This window comes from Schistocerca gregaria, chromosome 4 (genome assembly GCF_023897955.1).
Source record: "Schistocerca gregaria isolate iqSchGreg1 chromosome 4, iqSchGreg1.2, whole genome shotgun sequence".
NCBI lineage: Eukaryota > Metazoa > Arthropoda > Insecta > Orthoptera > Acrididae > Schistocerca > Schistocerca gregaria.
In genome coordinates this window covers 369201285-369228083 of record NC_064923.1, presented here as the reverse complement: position 1 = coordinate 369228083, position 26799 = coordinate 369201285, and the positions used below count along the sequence as shown (strand labels likewise).

The 26799-nt window shown below is 43.9% G+C and overlaps 1 protein-coding gene across 2 annotated transcripts in view; it reads right to left on the bottom strand.

The window, feature by feature from the left end:
* LOC126365867 (facilitated trehalose transporter Tret1-like) overlaps positions 1-26799 on the bottom strand; it is a 459878-nt gene that overhangs the window by 17125 nt on the left and 415954 nt on the right. For both annotated transcript variants that reach the window (XM_050008548.1, XM_050008549.1), the window contains 2 exons: positions 19151-19368; positions 2183-2447 (listed from right to left, as the gene is read on the bottom strand). In XM_050008548.1, the coding sequence (XP_049864505.1) occupies positions 2183-2447; positions 19151-19368 (483 nt within the window). The remainder of the gene's footprint in view (positions 1-2182; positions 2448-19150; positions 19369-26799) is intronic.

Here is a 26799-nt window from a genome sequence, read left to right as displayed (position 1 = left end):
GGGAGTTTATGGGCCTTTTAGGGAGTGAACAGCTCAAACCAAGCGGTGGCAGAGTGGCTAGCATCACGGCTTCCTTCTTTTTGCGCCCCGTGTTTGAAAGCCGTTTATTATTTTTATTTCTTTTTCATTTATCTATTTATGCCCATAGAAGATTACTACACGAATGTCTTCCAATGTGTATCGAAATAACGTAGTCCTTATCCGTCTAGTAATTGTATGTATGCGAATGCAAAAAAGAATAACTGAATGGAAAAATAATTTGAAATTGTTTTCTGTGAAATTCCTACAGTGTATATTGATTCATCATCCAAGGGAACCTATCAAATCTTCCTGAAAAGTAAACATGACACTAAAATATATGAATTAAGAGTTCATATAAGAACGAAATATAAGAATATTAGAGTTTAAAAAGATTATAAACCATGAAACGTATATTATATAATTAATGTTTGACATTTACTGTGAAGCCCAGTTGTTATTTTACAATTAATATAACGGCTTTTTACCTCCTAAGTTGATAAGAAACATTCGTGTAGTAACGTTCTATGCACGTGGGTAGATAAAGGAAAAAATTAAACAATAATTGTTATTTTACAATTAATGTAACGGCTTTTTATCTCCTAAATTGATAAGAAATATTCATGTAGTAACGTTCTGTGCACGTGGGTAGATAAATGAAAAAAATAAACAATAATTCGGGTTTCCAGCATAGGACGCACAATGTGAGAAGGTGTGTCGCTAGCCACTGTGCCACAAGTTAGCCTGATCTCATTGGGCGCTAAAAAAATCTAAATTACGTCGAAAATTTGAGAGTCGTTTTCTCAGAAACAGTGGTGTATCTACGAATAAGCCGAGACACGTGTTCGCTTATTTTGACTCCTCTTCACTGAGCAGAGCTTCTGGGAAAACTAGTTATGGCAATTGCCGTGTTCTCCTCGTGAGATGAAGAGGCTGACACAGGTGTGGAATTCGTGGCGGGTCGCATCAGATCAATTAGAAGATGGAAGATTGAAAGGAAAAACACCAGAAAAAAACGACACTTTCATAGACAACAGCGCTGTGGAAGCCACCACTAGTCCAGGGGATGTTGGGAATAATTTATTAATAATTCAGAATTTTTTTAACAGGCAGTAGTTTGAGACTTTCTCCTGTAGCATACGTGTCAGATTCAACCGTCATTTTAGCGTAAAAGCGGTTAATGCCTCTTCAGTGTGTTGACAGGCCAAGCCTTTCCGCACGGTGTCTGTGGCTCCTACTGATATGAGTGGAGGAGGTAGTACCTGCCGGATTTGAGGAAGCGAGCAGAGTTTCGAACGAGGAGGTATCTGCCTCTCTGCACCTCTCGGTATGGCACGATAGGGCGTTGGGACACGAGGGAAAAACTTCCATGGCACCTGAGGTAGTTGTAATGGGGAAAAGACTGTAGGGGGAGACAGAGATTGGAACACATGCAACAGATGATTGAAGATGTAACGTGCCATCCTCTCTCTCCCTTGCCAGCGATTTTCGGACTCTGGTCCATCGTCCTCTATGACCGGTCCATCACGCATCGGCCATGATAACCCTTTATTTCAAAATATACCATGTTTTTAGCTCTTAAATCCAATGTTTTTCTTATGACATCCCTTGACGCCCTTACATTCTACTTAAATGATGATAACTGAAATCAAGTGCTGTATTGTAATGCAATGCCATTTCTTCAAAATAATCCCCCAGTTTCGATGAGAAAAAGCGTCATTTTCAGGCTCGATGCGTAATCTGTCATCAACGCACGAACCACAATGACAAAGACCAATGGAGTCTTCAAATGGAAATAGTGCAACTTATTAAGCATGTTATCGCCAGCGTATAGTTGTTGGTTGCACATGCTGGTGTAACATGCTTAATAAGTTGCACTGTTTCCATTTGAAGACTCCATTGGTCTTTGTCATTGCGCTTCGTACGTTGATGGCAGATTACGCTCGGGGCCCGAAGACGACGCTCTTTCGCGTCGAATAAAGTAGCGTGTTTTGAATAAACGAGGTTGGTTTACAATACAGCTTCAGGTTTCAATGACCATCATTCATGCATGTACTTTACGTCCGGCTGCTGCCCCACTGTCCTCGACGGACCACCAGAGACCCACACATCCCTTGGCAGCCACGTGTCATCAGGTAGAGCGCAGCGCAGCAGAGCTACTCACTGTGGGCGGCGAGGATGGCGACGACGACGAAGCAGGCGCCGTTGCCGGCGGCGGAGAGGAGCGCGAGCGGCCGCTTGCCGAAGCGGTGGACGCTGCAGACGCCGGTGAGGGCTCCCAGCAGCTGCGCCACGCCCAGCAGCAGCGTCGCCGTGTAGCGGCCGGCCGGCGCGCCCAGCTGCGAGAACACCACCACCGCGTACGTCTGCACCGTCGTCATGCCGCAGAAGTGGCCGATCGCGAACGACGCGCTCACCAGCAGGTACGGCTGCAACACACCCACGCCCTCTCTCTCCTTACTCGTGGCCATTACTCACTCCGTTACTTACCAATGGGTAGGGATAGATAAAGGTCGTTATATTTTATGGTCAAATTCGGTGCTACTTTTTGCGAAGTTCGATGTCATTATTTTGCCTAATTCGGTGTTACTTCTCGCCAAACAAGGTGTATTTCCTGCTAAATTCGACGTTTTTGGCCCATTCGATGTTTTTTTTACCAAATTCGTTGCTATTTTTTCCAAATTAGATGTTTTTTGCCAAATTAATTGTTGTTTTTTGCCTAATTCAGAGTAATTTTTGACAATTTCGATGTTACCAGGATGAGATTTTCACTCTGAAGCGGGGTGTTCGCTGATATGAAACTTCCTGGCAAAAAATAAGGCAGAGTTTGTCAGAAAACCACGAAATTTTACCAAAATTGACATAACACATAACCGACTGTGATAAAAATTAATTATGAATTTGGCAAAGAATAATACCGATTTAGCAAGAAATGACACTAGATTTGGCAAAAATTAACAGAATTTGGCAAAAAATTATAATGAATTTTAAAGAAAGCAACACCATATTTGGCAAACAGTAACACAAAATTTGGAGAAAATCAGACCAAAAGTGGCAAAAATCACGCGCAATTTATCAATAAATAACCCCGAATTTGACATAAAAAATAACCCCGATTGCGCTAAAAAACAGCAAACTTGACGAGAAATACACTGAATTTGTCCAAAACCTCGAAATTTGTCCCGAAAATACCAAATCTGGCAGTAATTAATGATTTTGGCAAAAAAAGGTAACAAATAACATCGAATCTGAAACTTCCTGGCAGATGAAAACTGTATGCCGCACCGAGACTCGAACTCGGGACCTTAGCCTTTCGCGGGCAAGTGCTCTACCATTTTAGCTACCCAAGCACTACTCACGACCCGTCTTCACAGCTTCAATTCTGACAGAAGCCCTCCTGCAAGTCTTGCAGAACTAGCACTCCTGGAAGAAAGGATATTGCGGAGACATGGCTTAGCCACAGCCTGGGGGAAGTTTCCAGGAGTGCTAGTTCTGCAAGGTTTGCCGGAGAGCTTCTGTGAAGTTTGGAAGATAGGAGACGAGGTACTAGCAGAATTGAAGCTGTGAGGACGGGTCGTGAGTCGTGCTTGGGTAGCTCAGCTGGTAGAGCACTTGCCCGCAAAAGGCAAAGGTCCCGAGTTCGAGTCTCGGTCCGGCCTAGAGTTTTAATCTGCCTGGAAGTTTCAAATTCGATGTTATTTTTTGCCACATTTGTTACCTTTTTGCCAAAATCTTTAATTACTGCCAAATTAGGATTTTTTGGCACAAATTTCGTGGTTATGGCCAAATGCGGTGTATTTCTCCCAAGTTCGTTGTTTTTCTCACGTATTCGGTGCTATTTTTATGGCGAATTCGGTGTTATTTGTTGATAAATTACGTGTGATTTTTGCCACTTTTGATGTGATTTTCTTCAAATTTTGTGTTACTGTTTGCAAAAACTGGTGTTACTTTTCCAAAATTCATTATAATTTTTTGCCAAATTCTGTTAATTTTTGCCAAATTCAGTGTCATTTCTTCCTAAATCGGTATTACTGTTTGCGAAATTCTTTATTAATTTTTGCCACAGTCGGTTATTTGTTACGCCAATTTTGGTAAAATTTCGTGGTTTTCTGCCAAATTGTGTGTTATTTTTTGCCAAATTTGGTTTTACGTTTTGCCAAATGAAGTGTATTTTTCCCGAATTTGGTGTTACATTTGCCAAAATTCGGCGTTATTTTTATCAATTTTTCCAAATTCCTTTTTATTTTTCCCTAAATTGATGTTTCTTCGGTCAAATTTTTGGTTTCTTGGGATGTTCTGTGTAATTTTTTGACAAATATCGTAGTTTTTGCCAAATTTGGTGTTTGTTTCATATTATGTGGTATTTCCGACGTCACGTCAAAGGTCCTTACACAGGGGACGAGTTGCCATTTTAATATCACACACGAAGCTCAGCCTCGAGGAAATTAGAAGTCAAAGTGCAGTTTCCACATTGAATAACTATCGGTATGAACATTAGTTCTCTGCAGTCCTGAGATGTACAACATTTTTATATGGCAGTACTACTAAGTTTGCGACATCTCGTAAAAATCGTCGATTTCGCTAAAAACCGCTAATTTACATAATCGTTTTCGCTAAATTTTGTGCCTGTACCAATGGAACATAACCGTACTGGACAAAAAATTAGTCACCGCCAGAAGACATCAAGCTAATAACGTGTGACACCGCCTTTAGCATTGCTCGTAACATCAATTCGGCAAGATAATTCCGTCTGCCATACCCAGCTGAATCCACCCACTGATCGCTCCTGGAGTGCCACAAAATTGCAGGGATATTGAATGTTACGTTGTTTCAAACAATCCCATATGTTTCTGTGGGACTAATATCGGGTGATTTAGCGTGCTAGTAGAGTTGCGATTGAGTGCCTGAGTATGCGTTAAACCATGAACGTATGCGTGCAGTCTTTGGAGCTTCGTTGTTGTCATCTTTCATGAGCAGACTTGCCATAGCATATTCATTATGAAGATATAGATGAAAGAACAACACCTGGTCACCGAGGATGTTGAAATGAATACCCCAGCTGTACAATGAAGGCTTTCACGACCGGATGTAGCGTGCGAGGTGCGGTAGCGGTCAACATACTGGAATCACATTCAGGAGGACGATGGTTCAAATTCCCGTTCGGCCACCCAGAGTTAGGTTTCCCGTGATTTACCTAATTCGCTCCAGGTAATTGCTGGGATGGTTCCTTTAAGAAGTTCTTTCCCCAGCCTTTCGTAATGACATCTTGCGCTCCCTTAATGCTGTCGACACGACGTTAAACTACCGTTCTTTGCGAAAGGATATTTTAGCTCCAGGTAAATCTTCCACGAAACTTTTCCGTTCATACTGTGTACTCCAGAGCTACGCTGGCCATCTTCAGAACTACTCGTGGTTCTGCTCAGCCTCTCCGTCTTACCTAAGGAGAACACTAAGAAGAAAGGACAGGATGATTGGGCATGTGTTAAGACATCAGCATCACGAGCACCTCTCAAGATATCCAGTGCAGTTCTGTACGGAACATTAGGAACGGACACGTTTCATGGACCAAGAACGTACAGCCCGGAAGACCTACCTGCAGTTAATATACCGATTCATATTCACAGTAACCTGAATGAGTGAGTCCAGGTCATGGTGTGAAATTAGCCCTAAAACGTCAAAGAACCATATCCGGACTGAACTACATCCTGCATAGGCTGCTGGTGAGACAAAATTTGGTCCATCGGTGCACTCGACGACACGAGTCATTTGAAAATAGGCAAAATTGCGACTCTTCGCACTGCACTACGCACCTCTCGTGAGCTACTGTCTAGTTTTTGTGTTGTTTGGCCCTTTCAAGAAGAGCTACTAAGTGCCGCTATGAACAACGGCGTTTTGCGGAGTCCTTCACTCCAGTACCCATTGTGTACAGTTGCCTTGACAATGCGCAGTCGGAACTTAATAGTTGACCAGGAGTCATTGACACCTGCAAGCCTTTCGTGTTTGAAATCAATTGTTATTGATAAGGTTCGACATTTCTCTCCAGTCCCTGTCGGTTATGATCTTTTTAAGACCACACTTCTTGCACCGTGCTATGTGGCAGGAAGTGGAACACCATTCCCTATAGAGAAGTTGGAAAACCCGCTTTGATACAGCAACAAATAGGAACACCACTCATGGTGTGGAAGCGGAAACCTCCAAACACGATAGCTCCTTTCTGCCATTCTGTCACGTCTCCACATCGATCCATCTAATTGGGCCGATTCCATACAACCAACTGGCACCTACGGACCACGTCACTACCGTGATTTATGTTAGCGGTGGAGGGCCACGTGATCTGCTGCTACTAATTTTATGTTATGTATGGTGCTTCAGATCGACCAGGGGTTTCTTTAACCACTTGAATACTATGGAGACGTCTGTGTCCCACAATAGGTTACCAGAGAATCAATTGGAATTTCTTGCATGTTACTGATATGCATCAGTTCTCACTTATAACGGGAAGCCTACTAATGGTTAACAGAGTTCTAATGATTACAGGTTGTGCTTTCCTCAAGTGTCATTGTTAACCGTCGTCTCAGTGTTGTCATATGGAATTAGTTTGCACCTGCAGACAGGCAACCCAATTGTCAGATTCGCAAAGAAGGGGCGTCTTCGCGCCTTCCTGGACACATCGTGTCAACTACTTGCACCCACGAATTGGTGCTTGCCACGTCATGAACGAAGCCCATATGGAGCACCTGTAGTGTGAGTTATAAACTTGGAGAGATGCTTTGTTCACTGATGTGTGTCTCTTTTCAGTATGTCTTGTAGTATTTGCGCAGTCGCTTCTGAAACCATGGAAGAACTTATAAGTAATCCTGTATGTCCTACTACACCTCCTCCCCTCCCCGCCCCCAACCGGCTTGGAAAAGAAAACGGCGGGGCACATTCTTTTCATATTGTTACTTCTGACTAAAGCACTCCGTCTTCAGGCTACAAGTGGCCCATCGGGACCATCCGACCGCCGTATCATGCTCAGATGGGGATGCGGATAGGAGGAATGTCTGGTGAGCACACAGCTCTATCGCTCGCTATGATGGTTTTCTTTGATCGGAGCCGCTACTATTCGGTCGAGTAGCTCCTCCACTGGCATCACGAGGCTGAGTGCACCCCGAAACTTCTGACTAAGACATTAACTAAAACAACCATACATTAATGTTTTTGAAATGAAACAATAAAACTGGTAGTCACAGGGTTAGGGAGAACGTTGCTATTTTGTCCGCTGAAATTATTTGTGAATCACACTCTCAAGCATAACTTTTGCATACTTATTAGCATTTCTTTGATAAAGCTAACGTGTTTTTGCTATTTAGCGTATGACATTACATGCAAATAGGGACAGAGACTCAAGAGGCACAAATTACACAAAAGCAGCAATGAATTAATAATTTCCGCAAAGAATGTATGGACATATATAGAGATTATATATGAATGTGAAGATGTTTAACCCATTCTAGCGGTGATGCAGATGCCTCCACGAAGTCAGTCCAGTTTCCTTTATAAGAACACAAAAAGCGTTGGCTGCCAAGGTGCTGGATAGTCTATCTCGATGCACAGCAGTTACAGACCGGAGATGTTATTTACCCCCAGTTGTGTAGTGAATCTGCGCATTTGCCTTGTCCTGTGCACATCTGCTCCAGTGCAGCTCACTATCTTCGGTTTAATTTAGTTCCCGAAATGTTGAGGTTGTAGTTCTGGAACCACTGTCCCAGCATTTCGTTTGTTTCTTTATTTCAGTCACACGTCCATTAATCTGCCGTTTGGTAGTGGGAGTCCTTCATGGACTTGCAGGTGTACGTTTTCAACCATCTCCTACATTCACATATGAGAGCCTATTTCACACATCTGTAGATCCGCACCTACACTTTGACGGGCTACAACTGCACACGCATCCATGTCCTACGGGTGGCCTAAGCTTCAGGCGTTGTCCGCTCCCTGCACAGGCGTCTGCAAGTCAGCTCGATGATAACAGATAGCAAGCCAACACAGCAACAAAAAATATGTGATTTCTTGTCAGTCAAAACTCAGGGCGCCATCACTGGTGACTCTACTCTTGCCATTTGGCGCCATGCAGTCCTCTGAAAGTCACGTGGCTGAAAATAGTTCATGATGTATACCTCTACCTCAGCAGTTCTTAGGCCGGCGCATGATCTCCAAGGGCCAGTCGCCATTGGGAGATACGCTGGGCATTGCACCGACCGCTCCACCATTTGCCATTCTGAGTATCTCACAACCAGCGCCGACCTCCACCGATCTGACGAAACCTTCTCCCGGCGACGCCTCACTGAACTCAACAAAGCTACCAGCCTGCTGCCCCTCGTAACTCGCTGCGTCGCTACTTGCCGAGTGCAATGTCTTCCTGCAACCCATCTACATGACACAATTTGATAGTGTTATTTCTTCCTGTACTTGTATTCCGAATAGAAATGCTATTACTTCCAATCTGCTGGACTGCTGTTCTACGAGGGCAATCCTAAAGTAAGGTCTCCTATTTTTTTTATAAGTACATAGACCTGTTTATTTCTACAATGGCTTACATGAGTTTACTGCTTAGCTATTTTTCGACGTAATCACCATTTCTGTGGATGCATTTTTGTAGAAGCTGTGGCAGTTTTTATATACCATGTCACACCAGCTCGCCGAAATGCTGTGCAGAAAGTTATGAACCTCTTCTTTCACCTCGTCGTCGGAGCTGAATCGCTTTCCGGCCAAATGTTCTGTTAACCTAGGGAACAGGTAATAGTCACTGGGCCCCAAATCAGGACTATAGGGTGGGTGGGTGATGATGTTGCACTGAAACTGTTGTAGGAGAGCAACGGTTCGGCGAGCGATGTGTGGGCGAGTGTTGTCATTGAGAAAGTGTACGCCCTTGCTCAAAATTCCTCTTCTCCGGTTCTGAATTGCCCGTTTGAGTTTTTTCAGTGTCTCACAGTACCTGTCAGCGTAAATTTGCTCCTAGCCATTCAGCTCCGACGACGAGGTGAAAGAAGAGGTTGATAACTTTCTGAACAGAATGGTGGCAAGCTGGTATGACATCGCCATACAAAAACTGCCATAGTGTCTACAAAAATGTATCGACAGAAATGGTGAGTATGTCAAAAAATAGCTAAATGTTCAAGCTGTAAACTGATGTAAACCATTGTAGAAATAAACAGGTATATGTACTTATGAAGAAATAGGAGACTTTACTTTTGGGATTCTCCTCGTATCTGTATGTAACGAAATTGGTACACAACGTTTGGCGCCTCACAACATTCTCGTCTCACACGAAATGAATTCGCAATTGCGAATAATGACCACCATCAGATGTACAATGGAATGACGACAGTGAAAATTTGTGCTGGGCCGGGACTCGAACCCAGATTTCCCGCTTATCGCGAGCGGTCGCCTTACTCACGGCCAAACTCAAACTTCCAAATGTCGTTGAGTCCCGGTCCTGCACAAATTTTCATTGTCGTCATTCCATTCTGCAGCTGATGGCAGTCATTAAACGCATTTGCGAATTCATGTGATGTGTTCAATAACGGCTGGGTCGCCGCAGTGCATTGTCAGCAGTATAACACCCTTACTACAATATGGTATTAATCTGCCGATCCCTGGCGTGCGACTTTGAAACACAAGGTCTGACCTGTACGGGAATACTCATAGTGGATGTGCGTACACATCGTAGACGTATGGAGAATGAGATTTTCACTCTGCAGCGGAGTGTCGGCTGATATGAAACTTCCTGGCAGATTAAAACTGTGTGCCGGACCGAGACTCGAACTCTGGACCTTTGCCTTTCGCAGGCAAGTGCTCTACCGTATTTTCATTTAATTCCACAAAAACAGTAGCTTACAATGAAATGACATAAATAAGGTGACAGATAATTGCAGTCATAAATTACAGCATTCATAGAATGAGGAATGATATTCAGTCTTTAGTAGTACAACACATTTAGCATCATCACTGTCTTCTTCAACTGGTGGCAGTTCAGCATGGTCTTGTTCTTCTTCTACAGCTTGAGGTTCCTCATCATCATTTCCCAGACCCAAATTAATCATTCAGTAAATCCTTGATGTGTGTTCCTTCCAGGGTAAATTACGTGGACAGAAGAGCAATCCCGAACAGTGACATCGCAAAGTCCTTCACTGCCTTGGTATTTTTTTTTTTGTCATTTCCAGCCTTCTAAACGCATCCTTAGGCAGTTCAAAATCTACCTTTATAACAGACACCAGATGTTTGCCGTCATATTCTTGTATACGCTGTACTACTAATTTATTTTTCATACGTTACTTGCAGATGAGGTTAGGGTCGGGAACGTGACCCAATCCATCCCCTCTCAACGAGGAATCCACATGTTCCTAACCTATACCCATTCTGTTGAAGACAATTCGGAGCATGTTACCATATTTCTTATTGTGATTCTGATACTTAAGTGTTTTCTCGAATTCATTTTCCATATACATCTCGTATTCAATATGTTCATCGCTCCCAATATTGTCAAAAATGTAACTTGTATATTTACCCATTAACCAAATAACTGCGTTATTTTTTGCCTGAGGGTAGTAACTTTCTTCTGGTGTGAAGAAAATGTTAGTCAGTACATTGTTTGCTGAAGTTCTTGTTATTTGAGCAATTTTCTCCCTACTTCTCCTCTAGTTTATAATCCGATCTCCACATGTGTAACGATGAACCACACTATCAAGGAGGTTGCATTTGCTGCAGCGGTTAGTGTCACTTAAATCAATGGCAAAGAGACGCTCGTTAATGCTGATGATGCCACTGACTATCTTGTACCACGCTGCTCTCACGTCAGACGAAAGAACATCAAAAATGGTTCAAATGACTCTGAGCACTATGGGACTTAACATCTACGGTCATCAGTCCCCTAGAACTTAGAACTACTTGAACCTAACTAACATAAGGACATCACACAACACCCAGCCATCACGAGGCAGAGAAAATCCCTGACCCCGCCGGGAATGAACCCGGGAACCCGGGCGTGGGAAGCGAGAACGCTATCGCACGACCACGAGATGCGGGCAAAGAACATCACTACTAATGTTTTTCCAGATCTCATTCCATGATATTCCAGCATATTTAGTTTCTACGTTATTTTTCCTTTCATGTTTTCGTCTTTCAGCTAAAATTGCCTTTGCTGTAACGTTTTTGGAGTTTAAAAGCTTTTTTCTGAGATAGCCTTGTTCAAGATAATACTCCCTAATATGTTTTAGTTTGAGTTATCCAAGTACGACTCACGCCCCGTCCTCACAGCTTTGCTTCTGGCAGTATCTCGTCTCCTATCTTCCAAACTTACGTAGACATTTGGTTGACGACATATGGAAGTTTAGGACTGGCTGTGAGTCGTGAACGATAACCAAATGGTAGGGCTACCGCTCGCGATTAGCGGGAAATCCGGGTTCGAGTCCCGGTCTGGCACAAATTTTCATTGTCATCATTTTATTCTACATCTGATGGTAGTCATCGCGAATTCATCTGATGTGTTTAGTAATGCCTGTGGTCGCCGCATTGCATTGTCATCAGTACAACACCGGAAATGCAATATCGCATTCTCGTCTTGTCCGTCATCCGAACGCTGCTGCCCCCCCCTCCCCCCCCCCCCACCAGAAGCTCTGCCCGATGCTACTTCCTGTTGTCGCTCCGCCGTTGGTGATGTGATGAGGGTCAAGTTTCGAAGAGACTCGCGCGCCATCACGTATTGGCAATTGAAGCATTACGTGGACAGATTCACGTAATTTTTTTTTGTAAATTTAACATCTCAAGGACCACGGAAAGCACAAAAACGTGCACTTATCTATGAAATAACTAACGTCAATTAATTTTGTGAAATGTAATTATTACTTCATAAATAATGGTTCAAAATGGCTCTGAGCACTATGGGACATAACATCTGAGGTCATCAGTCCCCTAGAACCTTGAACTTCTTAAACCTAACTAACCTAAGGACATCACACACATCCATGCCCGAGGCAGGATTCGAACCTACGACCGTAGCTGCAGCGCGGTTCCGGACTGAAGCGCCCAGAGCCACTCGGCCACTATGGCCGGCTTCAAAATAATATTTCAAAGATATAGCGGCAGACAGCCTGTGGCCGACTGCGATCGATGATAATTCGTTTTTGTTGTTTTAGAAAGTAAGTTAAGAGCGTTCCTGCTAGGATCTCTTTGTCTTGTCTGTTAGTCTTTAGACTGACAGGAAGCACTATAGTTGCGTTCCTTGCGTATCATTATTTAATATTTCTTTTGTATAGAGAAATCTTATTGTCATTTATTAGCTTTAGAACCATTTGCAATTAAATTAATGTAAAGTATTTACGTCTCATGAGTTCTCATTTTGACAGTTCTCCTAATAGATATAAGATACATGAAATATTTTATTGTTACAACCAATGACCAGCACGAGCTTAACAGATCGTGGCTTGGAGACGCAATTGGCGATTTCAATTAGTATTCTGCCATTCATTCATTTGCAACTTGCTACTGCGTCCCTGATATTAACTGCAGGTCATCACGAAACGTTCTGCAAACTTGAATGGAAGCGCGGAATCTTAAATGATCTGGCCACAGTCTACAAGTTACGATTTCCTTTCATACGTAAATAACAGATACCGGCCTCGTAAAGTTGATGGTGGTGTTAAAAGACGTAGCCATCTCTAAATTTTACAGCATTTTTCTTAAAGTCAGTTTGGGCACTAACAAAAATTCATCCTCCATCAACAAAGGCCGTCCGGTCCAGTTAATTTTAACAGTTTCCTTACCTGTGATTAATTTCAGTTTCTACGTAAAAACAAATTTTAGTAATCCTGCGTGAACAGATGCGTCACGACGAGGATAAAACTATTCTTGGCAACGTGTTTTTTGTCATTGCTAATGGAGTTTCCACGCTGCTGTGTTCATTTAAATCTTTGGCCCCGGAAACAGTAAATATTCCTTGTCCCGTTCTCGTCCCAATACCTGAATGGGCGGCGATCACAGCTTTCCCAGTTTCATCTGCCACCTGGCCAATGTTCCCTCTAGCCGCCTGATGCTGCTTCTTGGCGCAACCGCACGCTGCAGCCACGGCAAGTCCTCTTCTTGCACTGAGTTTTCTTATTTTGAGAGTACTGAAGGATCAATCTGTTCTACTTCATTGTACAGCTAATATCGCATAAAATATTTTTTTTATTTGAGACTGTTCAGAATATGTCCAGCTTATGTAAACAGATGTGCTACTGTGTAGTGTGTTTTTGTGATGTCATAAACATCTGTGAGCGATAACAGGGTGTTTCCGTAACAGCGTGCAAAAATGTAACAGTACATAGAGAATGCTCCACAGAACAATTTGACGTAGGGAACCGGGGGTCGGAGAAGCCAGCTTAAGGAGATATGGAAGTAAACTTGTCTGCCGCTTTGTCTAGCCTTATTGTTTACCAACTAATTTACAACTAAAGTGCGTACCAGTTTACAGGTACTGTGCTGTTTATTTACTTGTACATTCCTTATTTCTTGGAATTAAACGAGGAGGACGAGCCTGATTACTGGGAAGTCTACGTGGCCGTCTGAATGGCCACCTGTACTTGAGGTTCGTGCAGACAGTTCTACCCGAGTTGTTGGAGAACGTAACATTGGCTGTCCGTGAGAGGATGAGCATACAACACGACGGCGCACCGCCTCACTTCAGTGTGGATATGAGCAACCACCTCAATGCTGTATTTCCTGGTCGCAGGATTGGAAAAGGAAGTCCTATTCCATGGCCTGCGAGGTCACTTGATCTGAATTCCCTTGATTATTTCCTGAGGGGATATCTAAAGTCAGTTGTGTATGAGACTGCAGTGGATACAGAGATGGAATCAGTTTCCAAAATTGTAGCTGCCTGTGATGTGATTCGAAACACACCAAGGCTATTTGTCAGGGTGAGTCGCCGATGTCATGCTTGCATTGAGGTTGTTGGCCGTCAGTTTAAGCGTATTTTGTAAGATGCAGTATAAATGGTACGTTCATTGTCTCGATAATGGTATTTGCAGTTAACTATACTAGTGTAATTAAAAAAGTACACGGTAATGCGATTTTATTCCTATTATTTCCTTAAGATGTCTTCTCAGACCCCAGGTTACCTACCTCAAACTGTTCAGTGGAGCATCCTCTATGTCCTGTTAAATTATTGCACACTCTTACGAAAACACCCTATATATATGGACATGGCCTTTTACACAAGATGCTTTATGTTTTTAAATACGCTAGTAAAGACAGATCTTTTATAATGTGCTGATTTTTATCCCCTTGACAACTTGGCATGAAGTTCAAAGTAAAGTGAACACGTTTGACAATCCAAAATTTTTAAGACCTGAAGATAACAGCAAAGCCTGTCTAAACTGGTCGTCTTAAATAAAGGAATATTTTATGCGATTTAGGCTGTTGAATGGTTTTTACCTCTGCTTGTGGGAGATCCTGCTTCGGATATAGGAGACGGCAACTAGATCACACATTTACTCTGGTTCCAGAGCCGTTTTTCAGCACATTTTCTCCCTCGTACTTGCTCATTGAAGGTTTTAGCTGCCATCTAGATCTGCTCCACCACCATTTTCGGCTGGAGCCCAGCCTTCGCACTATGCTCTCTCTGCTTGACTCTGGCTGTCCGCTCCTCTTGTCGTGCCTGATGCTGCTTCCTGTTGCCTCTGCAGGCTGCAGCCATTACACGCCCGTCCAAAAGTGGCACACCTCCTCGGTCATCCGGCCTCGAGGGCCATCCGGCCTCCAGGGATATCTGGTCTCCACGACTCTATCAACCACCTCCAAGGCTCTGCCGACCTACAACAGCTCCGCATTGAGTGGAATCTTCCGGTGCGCCAACCTCTTTTACCTGCCTTCTCGGTTCACCGGACCGCCCAGTCCTCATTCCTTACCCAAGACCTCCTTCTTCCGTCTCTGTACCCTTACGAACGCCATAGCGATGAGTGCTTAATGGACCACTTCTATGGCTCTCCACACTTTTTCTTTCTGCGCTTTCACGCATGTCATGGCAATGAACACTCTACAGACCACTTCTACCGGCACTACGCTTCTTTCCTTTCCCATGCTTCTACGCACGCTCTGGACGCGGGTTCTCAATAAAGCAATTTTCCGGAGGTACACACTTTTCCTGCCGTGTTCTCTCTCTATGTCGGCTACTCTGGCGGTTTTGCACTCCGGACGCCTCTGGTGTTCCACCCTTTTCCTTACTGAATTCGTTCCAGGTCCCGCTATGCCATCGGTCCTTCTGTGACATCCTAATCTTAGTCTGTTTGGCTTTAATTTCGAAGAAAAATGTTCAAATGTGTGTAAAGTTCTAAGAGATCAAAACTGCTGGGGTCATCAGTCCCTGGACTTACACACTACTTAAACTAACTTAACGCGAAGGACAACACACACGTCCATCCCCGACGGAGGAGTCGAACCTCCGGCGGGAGGGGGTTTTCAGCTGCTCCCACTCTCGTCCACTCTGCTGTTCGCGCCCATGTTGTCCACAATGTCTGCGTGGCGACGCCTCTCAACCTTAGATACCAGTTCCAAGGACCGGGCTGTGGCCACCAATGGTTCCCCGGCTGGATTTGGATATTTACGTCACCAGGGGGAGACACCGTTTAAGTTGTGGACACCCACTGATACTGCTCCGTCCTCTATTTGGCGGGCACCGTCGTCTCTCCCCGTAGGAGGGAGGGGGTACAGGTTACGCAGCAACTACTCGATGGCTTTGCCATCTCTTTCCCAAAGGAGAGAGGCTGCAGGATCTTTTGCTACTAGCCAACTTCTGCTCAATGAAGAAGGGTTACAGTACCCTCACTTGCACTCGGATTGCGCTACAACGGCACACACCATCGCCCCTTGGGTGGCCTAAACATAAGGCGCCGTCCGTTTCCTGCACAGGTGGTTGCAGTCCAGCTCGATGATAACAGTTCCGGATGGCAAGTCAGCCCAACAGCCAATACAACGTGGCTTATTATCGCCGAAAACTCAGCACCTCACTACTGCAGGCATTACTCTCACCGTGTGGTGGCATTCCAGTCGACGACAGAAGACGCAGCCACCACGGGATTATTTCCCTCCCCAAGTCACGTGCCTGAAAATAGACTGCACAGTGTAGCTCCACGTTTACGAGGAACCCCTTGAGTGTGAGGTCGCAAAAGGCCAATGATGTTCGGGGCATTCGACGTCCCACATATTGTTTACCATGCAACCACAATAGTAGCTAAAGGCAGGAGCTGGACTGGGGGTATCAAATGGTGATCACAGCACGAGGCTACTGAGGAGCAACTCACAACAGTGCTACAGTGCTAGTGGTGTTGACACATAGCAGTGCGATGGCAACGATAAACAAAGTAAACATTGCATTAAATCTAAAACAGTTGTCGATGTTGACATTTCGTCAGAAAGGGAGCCAAGGAATTTCGTAGAGTGAGAAAAAAGTTGCAGATTAAATATCAGCATTTCTGCAAGATGAGTCAGTGGAATGTGTGGTGTCGTATACGCTCGACAGTGCGGAAAATGTACATGAGGGCGATGATGATGATGATGCGTGCTTAACGAGTGAAAGTGATATTGAAATAGGTGTCGAATCTGTATTTCATCATCCTTGTCTGACAAGGGGCACCACAATTGCCTCCCCCAGTGAAATGTAGTAAAGGACAATCGTTGATCCAAGGAGCGGGTAATAAACTTAATTACGTACATGGAAGATCCTCCGCAGTATAGTAACAAAACAATTATGAACAGATTTCGAATGCGTCCGCAGCAATATGACCGTGTAGTGAGTAAGAAGAACTACAGATAAGAAGTAAGTGAGTAAGAAAAACTACGGATATTCAAGGGTGAGCAAGGCCCACCAGTTACAAAAACTGTTGTTTGCGCGTTTCAAGAATGCTCTGTAGAGTTTATAGGATATGCACGATAGTGACCTACTATGTTATGGACATCAAATTACATGATTTCAATGGAAGCAGTGGGTGGTTGCATAACTTCAAACAATGTGGAAGACGTACAATAATGAAATTTCAAACAAAGCGTCAGTTTGACGATGCACAGCAAACTGCGGAATATGTACGAAAATTTGTGGATGAAATAAACAAACTCGTCCCATGGGTCAGTGAGGAATTTGTTTTCAGTTCCGACCAATCGGGATTTGAAGAGGGAACGAACCCTGGAAGTTAGAGAAACCAAGAGAATTGTATCAAGATCAACTAACTCAATGGCTTAACGCATTCATGCACAATCTGGATGATAAACTGGCTGGAAAGTTATTTATTGCGCTGCGAGAAGTTGGGGGTGCTCTTTACTTTATGATTCTTCTTCATGTGGGTGATTTTGCAAATACTGTAGGGAATATTTACGTCACAGCAAGCAGTTATGGTATGAGCATTGCTTTTGGTCAATATCTCCTCAAAATAACTTCTTTTGCTTGATTGTCTACGTATAAAAATAATACCCCTTTAGGGCAAATAACTCTCCTGAAAAGTGTGTGAATTACTATTCATACCACTTGCAACCAATGGACAAATTCAACCTCTGGATGTTTGTTTTTTTCCGTGCCTATAAAACATATCACGCTATCTGCAGCTATGCCTTAAGTGATACTTTCACGATAAGCTCCACGACGGACTATTTCTCGTTCGGTTGCATGCCATCACATTCCATCATTTCTCATCACCCCGTTACACCAAAGCGATTCTACATGCATTCTTTAAGAGTGAGTGCCTAGCTGAACGTTCTGCACGGTTTGTAATTCCCAAGAAGTTCGCTTTCGATATTGATGGTGCGAACCTTTGTGATCACTGTGGCGCAGCATTTTTCATTCGATGTTCACGGTGTCAGTTAATGGTTTGTTTTGAACGTTTCTTGAATGTCGACGATGTCTATTTTGTGAAGTGTAATACATGCATCCCACAGAAGGTTGGTTTCTACACCTCCCGGACACTCACTTTCTGTCGCCCTCCTGATGCACATGGTGAGTCATTAGCAGCTAATATTTTTCCTCTCATAACTGTTAACCCAACACTTTCAAGTGAGCCTTATAAGACTAAACGTGCGCCTCGCACTCAAGGGGTTCCTTGTTAGACTGGCGCATAGCCTCCAAGGGCCAGTCCTCGTCGGGAGTAGCCAGGCCGGGCAGTTGTGCCAACTGCTCTGCGGTCCCTCACTCGGAGTAACTCCCGAACAGCCCTTGGCGGACCGAGTCACAGTCCTAGGTCTCGGACTGCGCCTCACTGTTAGGTCCCCAGCACACACCCTCAACCGAGTAACTAGCCTGGTGGTACCTCCTCTAGCAACTCCGTAAGTAATTACTTGCTAAGTGCTGCGTCTTCCTGTAGCCCACCTAAACGCTACATGATGCTTTATAGCCTTGTTTCTTCCTGTAGCTGTATCCCGAATAAACGTGTTATTACTTCCACTTTACTTGACTGCAGTTTTATCTGTATGCACTGAAAACCAATACGTAACAGCATCTCCAGAGGCAACACAACACCGGATGCCACTGTGTAGTTGCGGATTTGTTGATTCAGAGTTCATCATCATGTGTTAACCCATCAACAAGCTTATAATAACAACTAGTGATCCATTCGGAGGCACAGTACTCAGCCAAGGAGAATACATAAGTATGTAATGAGACGCGGAGAGTTTCAGCAGGGAAACTCTTATGCTTAAATTTGGCAGTTTATTATTTAGGTGGAATGTTTTAGGTTTACTTGGTTTAAGTCCACATTTCCTGAAGTATGTATGCAGTGCAGCAAAATCTTGATTGAGAACTACTTCGGCGGCAAGAGATATGTCTTTGGTGGCCAAGGCTAAAAGATAAATAAAACTTGCTAACATCTATGTAAACTCGAAGAACGACATTTTCCCAGCAGACTGTGTACAAATTTTGTTTTATTTTTAACACTACTGGTTTCAGGCATTGCCCAATCTCAAGTGTGTCTCTAGCAACATATGAGGCACACTTGAGAAACCAGTAGTCTGAGAAATAAAAAAGAAAGAATTGTACACAGTACGGTGGAAAAATGTCGTTCTTCAGATTTAGTGAGGTTGTGGCACCCACGCAGAATAATGTACGTAAACTACAAGAAGCAGAGGGAGACGGTACCCTGACGAAGGTCCTCTTGAGGTAGTTGCGCCACGCGGGCTGCTGGCGCTGCTGCTGCTGCTGCTGCTGCGTCGCCGCGGACGCGCCAGCCTTGTCCGCTGAGCCCGCGCCTCCGATGGTGACCACCAGCTCGTTCAGCTCCTGCCGGATGTCTTCCGGCTGCACCCAGCCTCGCAGCCAGCACAGTGCCTTCTCGGCGGCCGCCAGCCGGCCCTTCCCTGCGACAGGAAGCCATTCCATTATTGTTACATACCCGAGGTCACACAGTTATGATGAACAGGTATCGAGGATCAGTACTGGGTCCATTCTTATTACACAGGGTAAACGTTAATAAAAACCGAAAAACTGGATGGACGGATTCCTGATTGGAAATGGAGGAGGAGATTGGTGTTTGAGGTCCTGTCGACAACGAGGTCATTAGAGCCGGAGCACAAGCTCGGATTAGGTAAGGATGGGAAAGGAAATCGGTCATGCCCTTTTAGAAGAATCATCCAGTAATTTGCCTGAAGCGATTTAGGGATACCACGGAAAACCTAAATCAGGATGGCCGGATGCAGATTTGAACCGTCGTCCCCCCGAATGCGAGTCCACTGGGCTAACCACTGCGCCACCTCGCTCGGTAGGAAATGGAGGAACATGTGTCCGGAAATGTATCGCAGCCACGGCAGATAGCACTAACAAATCAAAGTTCCTCTGACCACGTGTCGTGTGTTCGTTTGTGGTACTGGCTGTGTGATTGGCGTAGCGTACTGCAAGCAGCAGATTGTTTCGGTATTCATGTCGGGAACAAACCGAGACGCTGTTGCATACAGCCAAGCAGTTATAAATAGTCGAGAGGCAGCATGGCTATACCAAAAAAAGTATCTTCACAGGATCAACCACATCACACAACATTTCAAGCCCTTTCTTGGACGTTTGTGTGATCATGTGTCCTTCCACACATGCGAACGTGCAGGGAAGTGGCGGGCTGTGCGTACACCAGATTTCGAGGATAGGGTTCTACAGGATATTGAGACGAACCCAAGTACAAGCTCCAGGTAAGTTGTCCGCCAATATGCTGTAAGGCAGAGTACGATTATGTGTATTCTTCATGACAGCCGCTGCTATCCCTGGAACGAGATTTTGTCAGTGGTTTTTACAACAGACCATCACAATTATGGGGTTTCTGTAATCAGTCCTCTTTACTGACGAAACATCATTTACCAAAACTGTCGTTATCAATATTAATAATCGTAATCTGTGGGCTACAGTAAATACTCGGGGAATGGTTGAGGCGTCTCATCAGCATAGATTCACCATCAATTTGTGGACAGGGATTCTTGGTGATCACACACTTGAACAGTTCGACGAAGGAACGACCCGGACTTCCTGCGGAATACTCTGCCGGGGCTGCCTCAGAATGTGCCTTCGGAAGTACGATAGGTTATGTGGTTTCTGCATGACGGAGCACGGCCCCACTTCCACTTTACAGTTCGCAGACACCTCATCATCTTCCCCAGATATTGAATAAAACGCGGAGGCCCTGTAGCATAACCTACTAGGCCTCCAGACTTAACCCTTCGGGATTTTTACCTCTGGGGGCATCTGAAAGGCGTTGTGGATGCTGAACCAGATGCTGATGTGCAGACACTTCGACAGCGTACTGACGACACCTGGGGCGCTATTCAGAGAGAGGCGAAAAGTGCGAAAGAGTGCAGCAATCCATGATGTGACGCGTGAATGCGTGCGTTGCATCCCATGGAGGACACGTTTTCATCTGCCGTGACGTGGATGCGATGCAGCTCTGAAGTGTGTTCCGGGACGATTTCTTGTCGTTGCACGCACGCTGCACATTTCCGGACACACGTTTAATCGACCTTGTTTCCTCCATTTCTAGTCGGGCATCCGTCTCTGCAGTTTCTCGGTTTCATGAAGGTTCGACCTATATGTTAATGTATGTGGACAAAAAAAAAAAAACGCAAAGCAATAAGTTTATAAGGAATTAACGCAGACTTAATTAAATATGGAGGATTATCATTACATCTTAAATTGTTATAGTTTTGTAACATACGTTGGAAGCAAAAAGAGCTACCACGAAATTAGAACAAAGCAAAAGACGTCTCAGTATATAATAAATGAGAAAAACATGCATGTGAAAACTATGGAAGTATGAGCTTACTTAGCACGGCATATAAACGTTATGCAAGAATTTTAAACACAAGAATAAAAACAGTAGCCGAATATTTACTAGTGGAAGAAGAGGTCGGATTTAGAAAGGGACGATCAACAACTGACGCAGTTTCTATTTTATGACAAGTTATTATAAAGCAGAGAGAGTTTAACAAAGTGAAGCCTATTGCTTGTACAGATTTTGAGAAGGCTCTCGATAATATGGACCAGGTAAAATTACGGAAAATAATGGAGCACGGAACTTAATCTTTACAGTTTATATCAGCTACCAAAGTTCTGTATACAAAAAAATATCGGCAATCTTAGATATAAAATGCTAATGGTTCTAATGGCTCTGAGTACTATGGGACTTAACATCTGAGGCCATCAGTCCCCTATAACTTAGAACTACTTAAACCTAAGGACATCACACACATCCATGCCCGAGGCAGGATTCGAACTTGCGATCGTAGCGGTTTTATTAAGGTTCGACCTATATATTAATGTACGTGGACTAAAAAAACCGTAAAGTAATAAGTTTAGAAGGAACTAACGCAGACTTAATTGAATATGGAGGATTATCATTACATCTTAAATTGTTACATTTGTTTAACATACGCTAGAAGCAAAAAGAGCTACTACGAAATTAGAAGAAAGCAAAAGAGGTGTCAATATATAAGAAAGGAGAAAAACATACATGTAAAAACTACGGAAGTATGAGCTTGCTTAGCACGGCATATAAACGTTGTGCAAGAATTTTAAACACATAAATAAAAACATTAGCCGAATGTTTACTAGTGGAAGAACAGGTAGGATTTAGAAAGGGACGCTCAACAACTGACGCAGTTTTTATTTTATGACAGGTTGTTAAAAAGCAGAGAGAGTTTAACAAAGTGATGCCTATTGCTAGTACAGATTTTGAGAAGACTCTCGATAATATGGTTCAGGAAAAATGATGAAAAATAGCGGAGCACGGAAGTTAACCTTTACAGCTTATATCAGCTACCAAAGTTCTATATACAAAAAAATATCGGCAATCTTAGATATAAAATGCTTGTATGAAGAACCGATGAAAATAAATAAAGGGGTGAGACAAGTCTGCAATTTATCCCCTGCTCAATTGATAGCGCAGTTCGCAGGCGGAATTCTACGACGAACGCTGCGGTGCAATTAAAAAAATGCGTTAAAGCTAAAGTCATGCCTATATGGTGATGACCTAGCATTGATTTTTTGAAGAGTAGTTGATTTCGCCGCGCGGGATTAGCCGAGCGGTCTGGGCGCTGCAGTCATGGACTGTGCGGCTGGTCCCGGCGGACGTTAGAGTCCTCCCTCGGGCATGGGTGTGTGTGTCCGTCCTTAGGATAATTTAGGTTAAGTAGTGTGTAAGCTTAGGGACTGAAGACCTTAGCAGTTACGTCCCATAAGATTTCACACAAATCTGAGAAGTTGATTTACAAAAAGGAAACTATGAACTAAATAAAATATGTATAGAATGTACACTGAAGCGTCAAAGATGTTGGTATAGGCATGCGTATTCAAATACACAGATATGTAAACAGATAGAATACGATGCTGCGGTCGGCAACGCATATATAAGACAAGAAGTGACTGGCGCAGGTCTTACAACAGTTACGGCTGCTACAGTGGCAGGTTATCAAGATTTAAGTGACTCTGAACATGGTGTTATAGTCGGCGCACGAGCGATGGGACATAGCACCTCCGAGGTAGCGATGAAGTGGGAATTTCACGAGCACCATGAACTTCAGAAATCCGCTAAAACATCACATCTCAGATATTGCTGCGGCCGGAAAAGATCTTGTAAGGTCGGGACCAACGACGGCTGACGAGAATCGTTCAGCGTGACAGACGTGGAACCCTTCCGCAAATTGCTGCTGATTTCATTGCTGAGCCATCAACAAGTGTCAGCGTGCGAACCATTCAATGAAACATCATCGATATGGGCTTTCGGAGCCAAAGGCCCACTCATTTATCCTTGATGACTGCACGACACAAACCTTTACCCCTCCCCTGTACCCGTCAACACTGACATGGACTGTAGATGACTGGAAACATGTTGCGTGGTCGGACGAATCTCGGATGGACAGATACGGGTATGGAGGCTTCCTCATGAATCCATGGACTCTGCATGTCAGCAGGGGACTGTTCAAGCTGCTGTAGGCTGTGTAGTGGTGTGGGACGTGTGCAGCTGGAGTGATTTGGGACCCCTGATTCGTCTAGATACGAGGTACGTGAGCATCCTGTCTGATCACTTGCATCCATGCGACAGGCAATGCGACACCCCACACGTCCAGAATTTCCACAGAGTGACTCCAGGAACATTAACTGAGTTTAAACATGTCCGCTGGTCATCAAATTCCCTAGACATGAAAATTATTGAGCATGTCTTGGAAGCCTTGCAAAGTACTTTGCAGGAGTGATTTTCACCTCCTCGTACTCTTACGGGTTTATGTACAGCCCTGCAGGATTCATGGTGTCACTTCCGTCCACTACTTCAGACATTAGTTGAGTCCGTGCCACGTCGTGTTGCGGCACTTCTGCGGGCTCGCGTGGGACTTCACGATGTTAGACAGGTGTACCAGTTTCTTTGCCTCTTCAATGTAATATAAAAACATCTTCTAGTAAACCTAAGTCAACGGCATTTTATGGAATAGTTCAGTGAAAACTAAGATATATAGTAAATGAGAAAACAATTTAACAGTTGAAATATTTTAAATATCTTGGATGTAAAATATCACATGAATTCGAAGAACAAAAGCGGATTAAGTAGAATGGTTTTGGAAGTACCTGTGGAACAATTATGACAGAACTTTAAACCATAAAACAAAAAAGAAGCGTGACTCAAATTTTATAAAACAGTCGAGGTGCGACTGTTCTATGAAAGTGGAGCGTGGATATCGAATAAAATAAAAGGAAAGCTATTACAATGAATACAGAGAGATTTTTGTACAGAGGTGCAGGGATGTAAAAGAATAGTTGAAATACGAAATGAAGATATCCGTAAGGAGTTGATAATCTGGAGTGTGAAAGAAAAATTGAATGAACAAAAAAAAAAAAAAAAAACTGACATAGAATGAGCATCTACAGATGTTGATGTTTGGTTTGTGAGGCGCTCAGCTGCGTGATCATTAGGGCCCGTAGAAAATCCCAATTTTTACGCAGCCCAATTTTTGTACACAGTCCAATCTAACCACTGTCACGAATGGTGATGATGATGAAATAATGGGGACAACACAGACACCCAGTCCCCGGGCAGAGAAAGTCCTCAACCCGGCCAGGAATTGAACCCGGGACCCCGTGACCAGAGGCAGTAATGCTGGCCACAAGACCACGAGCTGCGGACATGAGCATCTAGAGATCCTATTAGCATGTGTATGGAAATGGATGGTGAGCGTGCAACGACAGCAAATAGTCCCGAAACACAGTATAGACCTGCACCGCATCCGGGTCACAACAGATGTTCAAAGTGGCCTCAGTGGGAAGCAATGCACACAGTTGCCATTTTATATAATCGTACTTTGGCTTGCACCATGTTGACGGTCACTTGCCCGGAGCTTGTGCTACGGTTCGTTTCAATCGCCTGTGCAACCTGGTCCTCCATATCTGGAGTACACACAGTCCGCCACTTCCCTGCACGTTCGTCTGTCTGAAAGTACCCATGATCACACAAAAGCCCAAAAAAGCCGTGAAATGTTGTATGATGTGGTTAGTGTGCATGTGGTATATCGTGCTGCTTCTTGAACGTTTCCATCTGCTTGGCTGTACACAAACACCATCTCGACTTGTTCCCGACATTCTCTTGCTTACAATAAGCTGCGTCAATCACACAACCTGCAGCTCACAAGGAACACACGACACGTGGTCAGAGGAACTTTCATTCGTCAGCGCCATCGACAGTGAAAACGCTGCATTTCCGAACACATGTTCATAGGACCTTTTTCCTCCATTTCCAGTCAGGAATTCGTCCCTGCGGTATGTAAGTTTTATTAATGTTGGTCCTGTACACCAACGGCTTTGAATTAAACCTAATAGCAATTCTAGCAGTCCCGTGCAACAAACACCCAATATGTAAACGCTGACTTGAATGAGACTTTCACTCTGCAGTGGAGTGTGCGCTGATATGAAACTTCCTGGCAGATTAAAACTTTGTGCCAGACCTAGACTCGAAATCGGGACCTTTGCCTTTCGCAGGCAAGTGGTCTACCAACTGAGCTACCCGAGCACGACTCACGCCCCCTCCTCATAGCTTTACTTCCGCCAGTACCTCGTCTCCTACCTTCCAAACTTTACAGCTCCTCTCCTGCGAAATTTGCAGTTGGTAGAGCACTTGCCTGCGATAGGCAAAGGTCCCGAGTTCGAGTCTCGGTCCGGCACACAGATTTAATCGGCCAGGAAGTTTCAAACGGTGACTTACTTGTCCTTTTACAGTAAACACAGAATGTAGACTTGAAAAGTAACCCATCTAAAACACAACCAACTTCAGTTGTTAAAGGCTTATTATGCCTCATTTCAGATTATTACTTGCACTTCCACACCTGAACTGTACAGAATCAGTTTTTTCTTCTTCTGCTAAGAACTTGGAATACTCCTGGACAATTTCTTATTGATCTGTAAGGAAGTGTCGGCTTCTTTCCATTCAGAAATATAAAGTAGTAGTTTCGCTCGAGTTGGAAAAATAAATCGGAGAATCGCCGGTACATCCAGTTCTTGATTATGGTGATACTATTTTTCAAGGACTTTCATACGGTAGCTCATGCCAAATGCAAATGGCGACAAACGCTTGTATGCGATTTATTTGTGACGTTAGTTTTTCCGACCGTATAACTCCAGCCTACGAATAATTCTCAAGGCTGCGTGCAGATAAAAGTACAGACTATCATACCTTCTGGTTACTCTGCCGTCTGCTAAATCATTGCAGACATTTTTTTATTTTCAACTCTAACAATACTCTCTGAGCAGCACAGCTGAAATACTCGTCTTCAGCAAAACAAAAGCTCTCTATACCACTTCATAACAAAAAGCGAATCCTCCTCCTTCCCCTCCACACTCTTGTGTACAAATTTCTCTACGGAACAGTATGCGATTTCTTAACAGTTACTATCTGTGTTATGTTAATCTTCTTCTCTGTCTTCGGCCTTCCGTGTCTGATAATATTAAACACGGCCTCAAAAGTGCCGAACTAATTAATATTATTGTTATTCTTAATGCTTGCTATTATTATTTTCTAGTTATTGTAATGAAAGTCAGTCCTTTCGCAGCTGTATTTTGTACACTATTTTATGTGACTCTCAGATATGTACTATCAATTTCAAAGACGATATCGCCTCGTCTTCAGGTATCTGTTGAACGTGCGTCATGAATCGAATGCTGAAGTATTGTAACTGTCTGTCCATCAAGGGGGGAATCTATAATGCGTCTGTCATACAGTTGGATAGTTCGTGTCCAACACACACTACTCTCTGCGTCGAGTGGGAGCAGGAAAT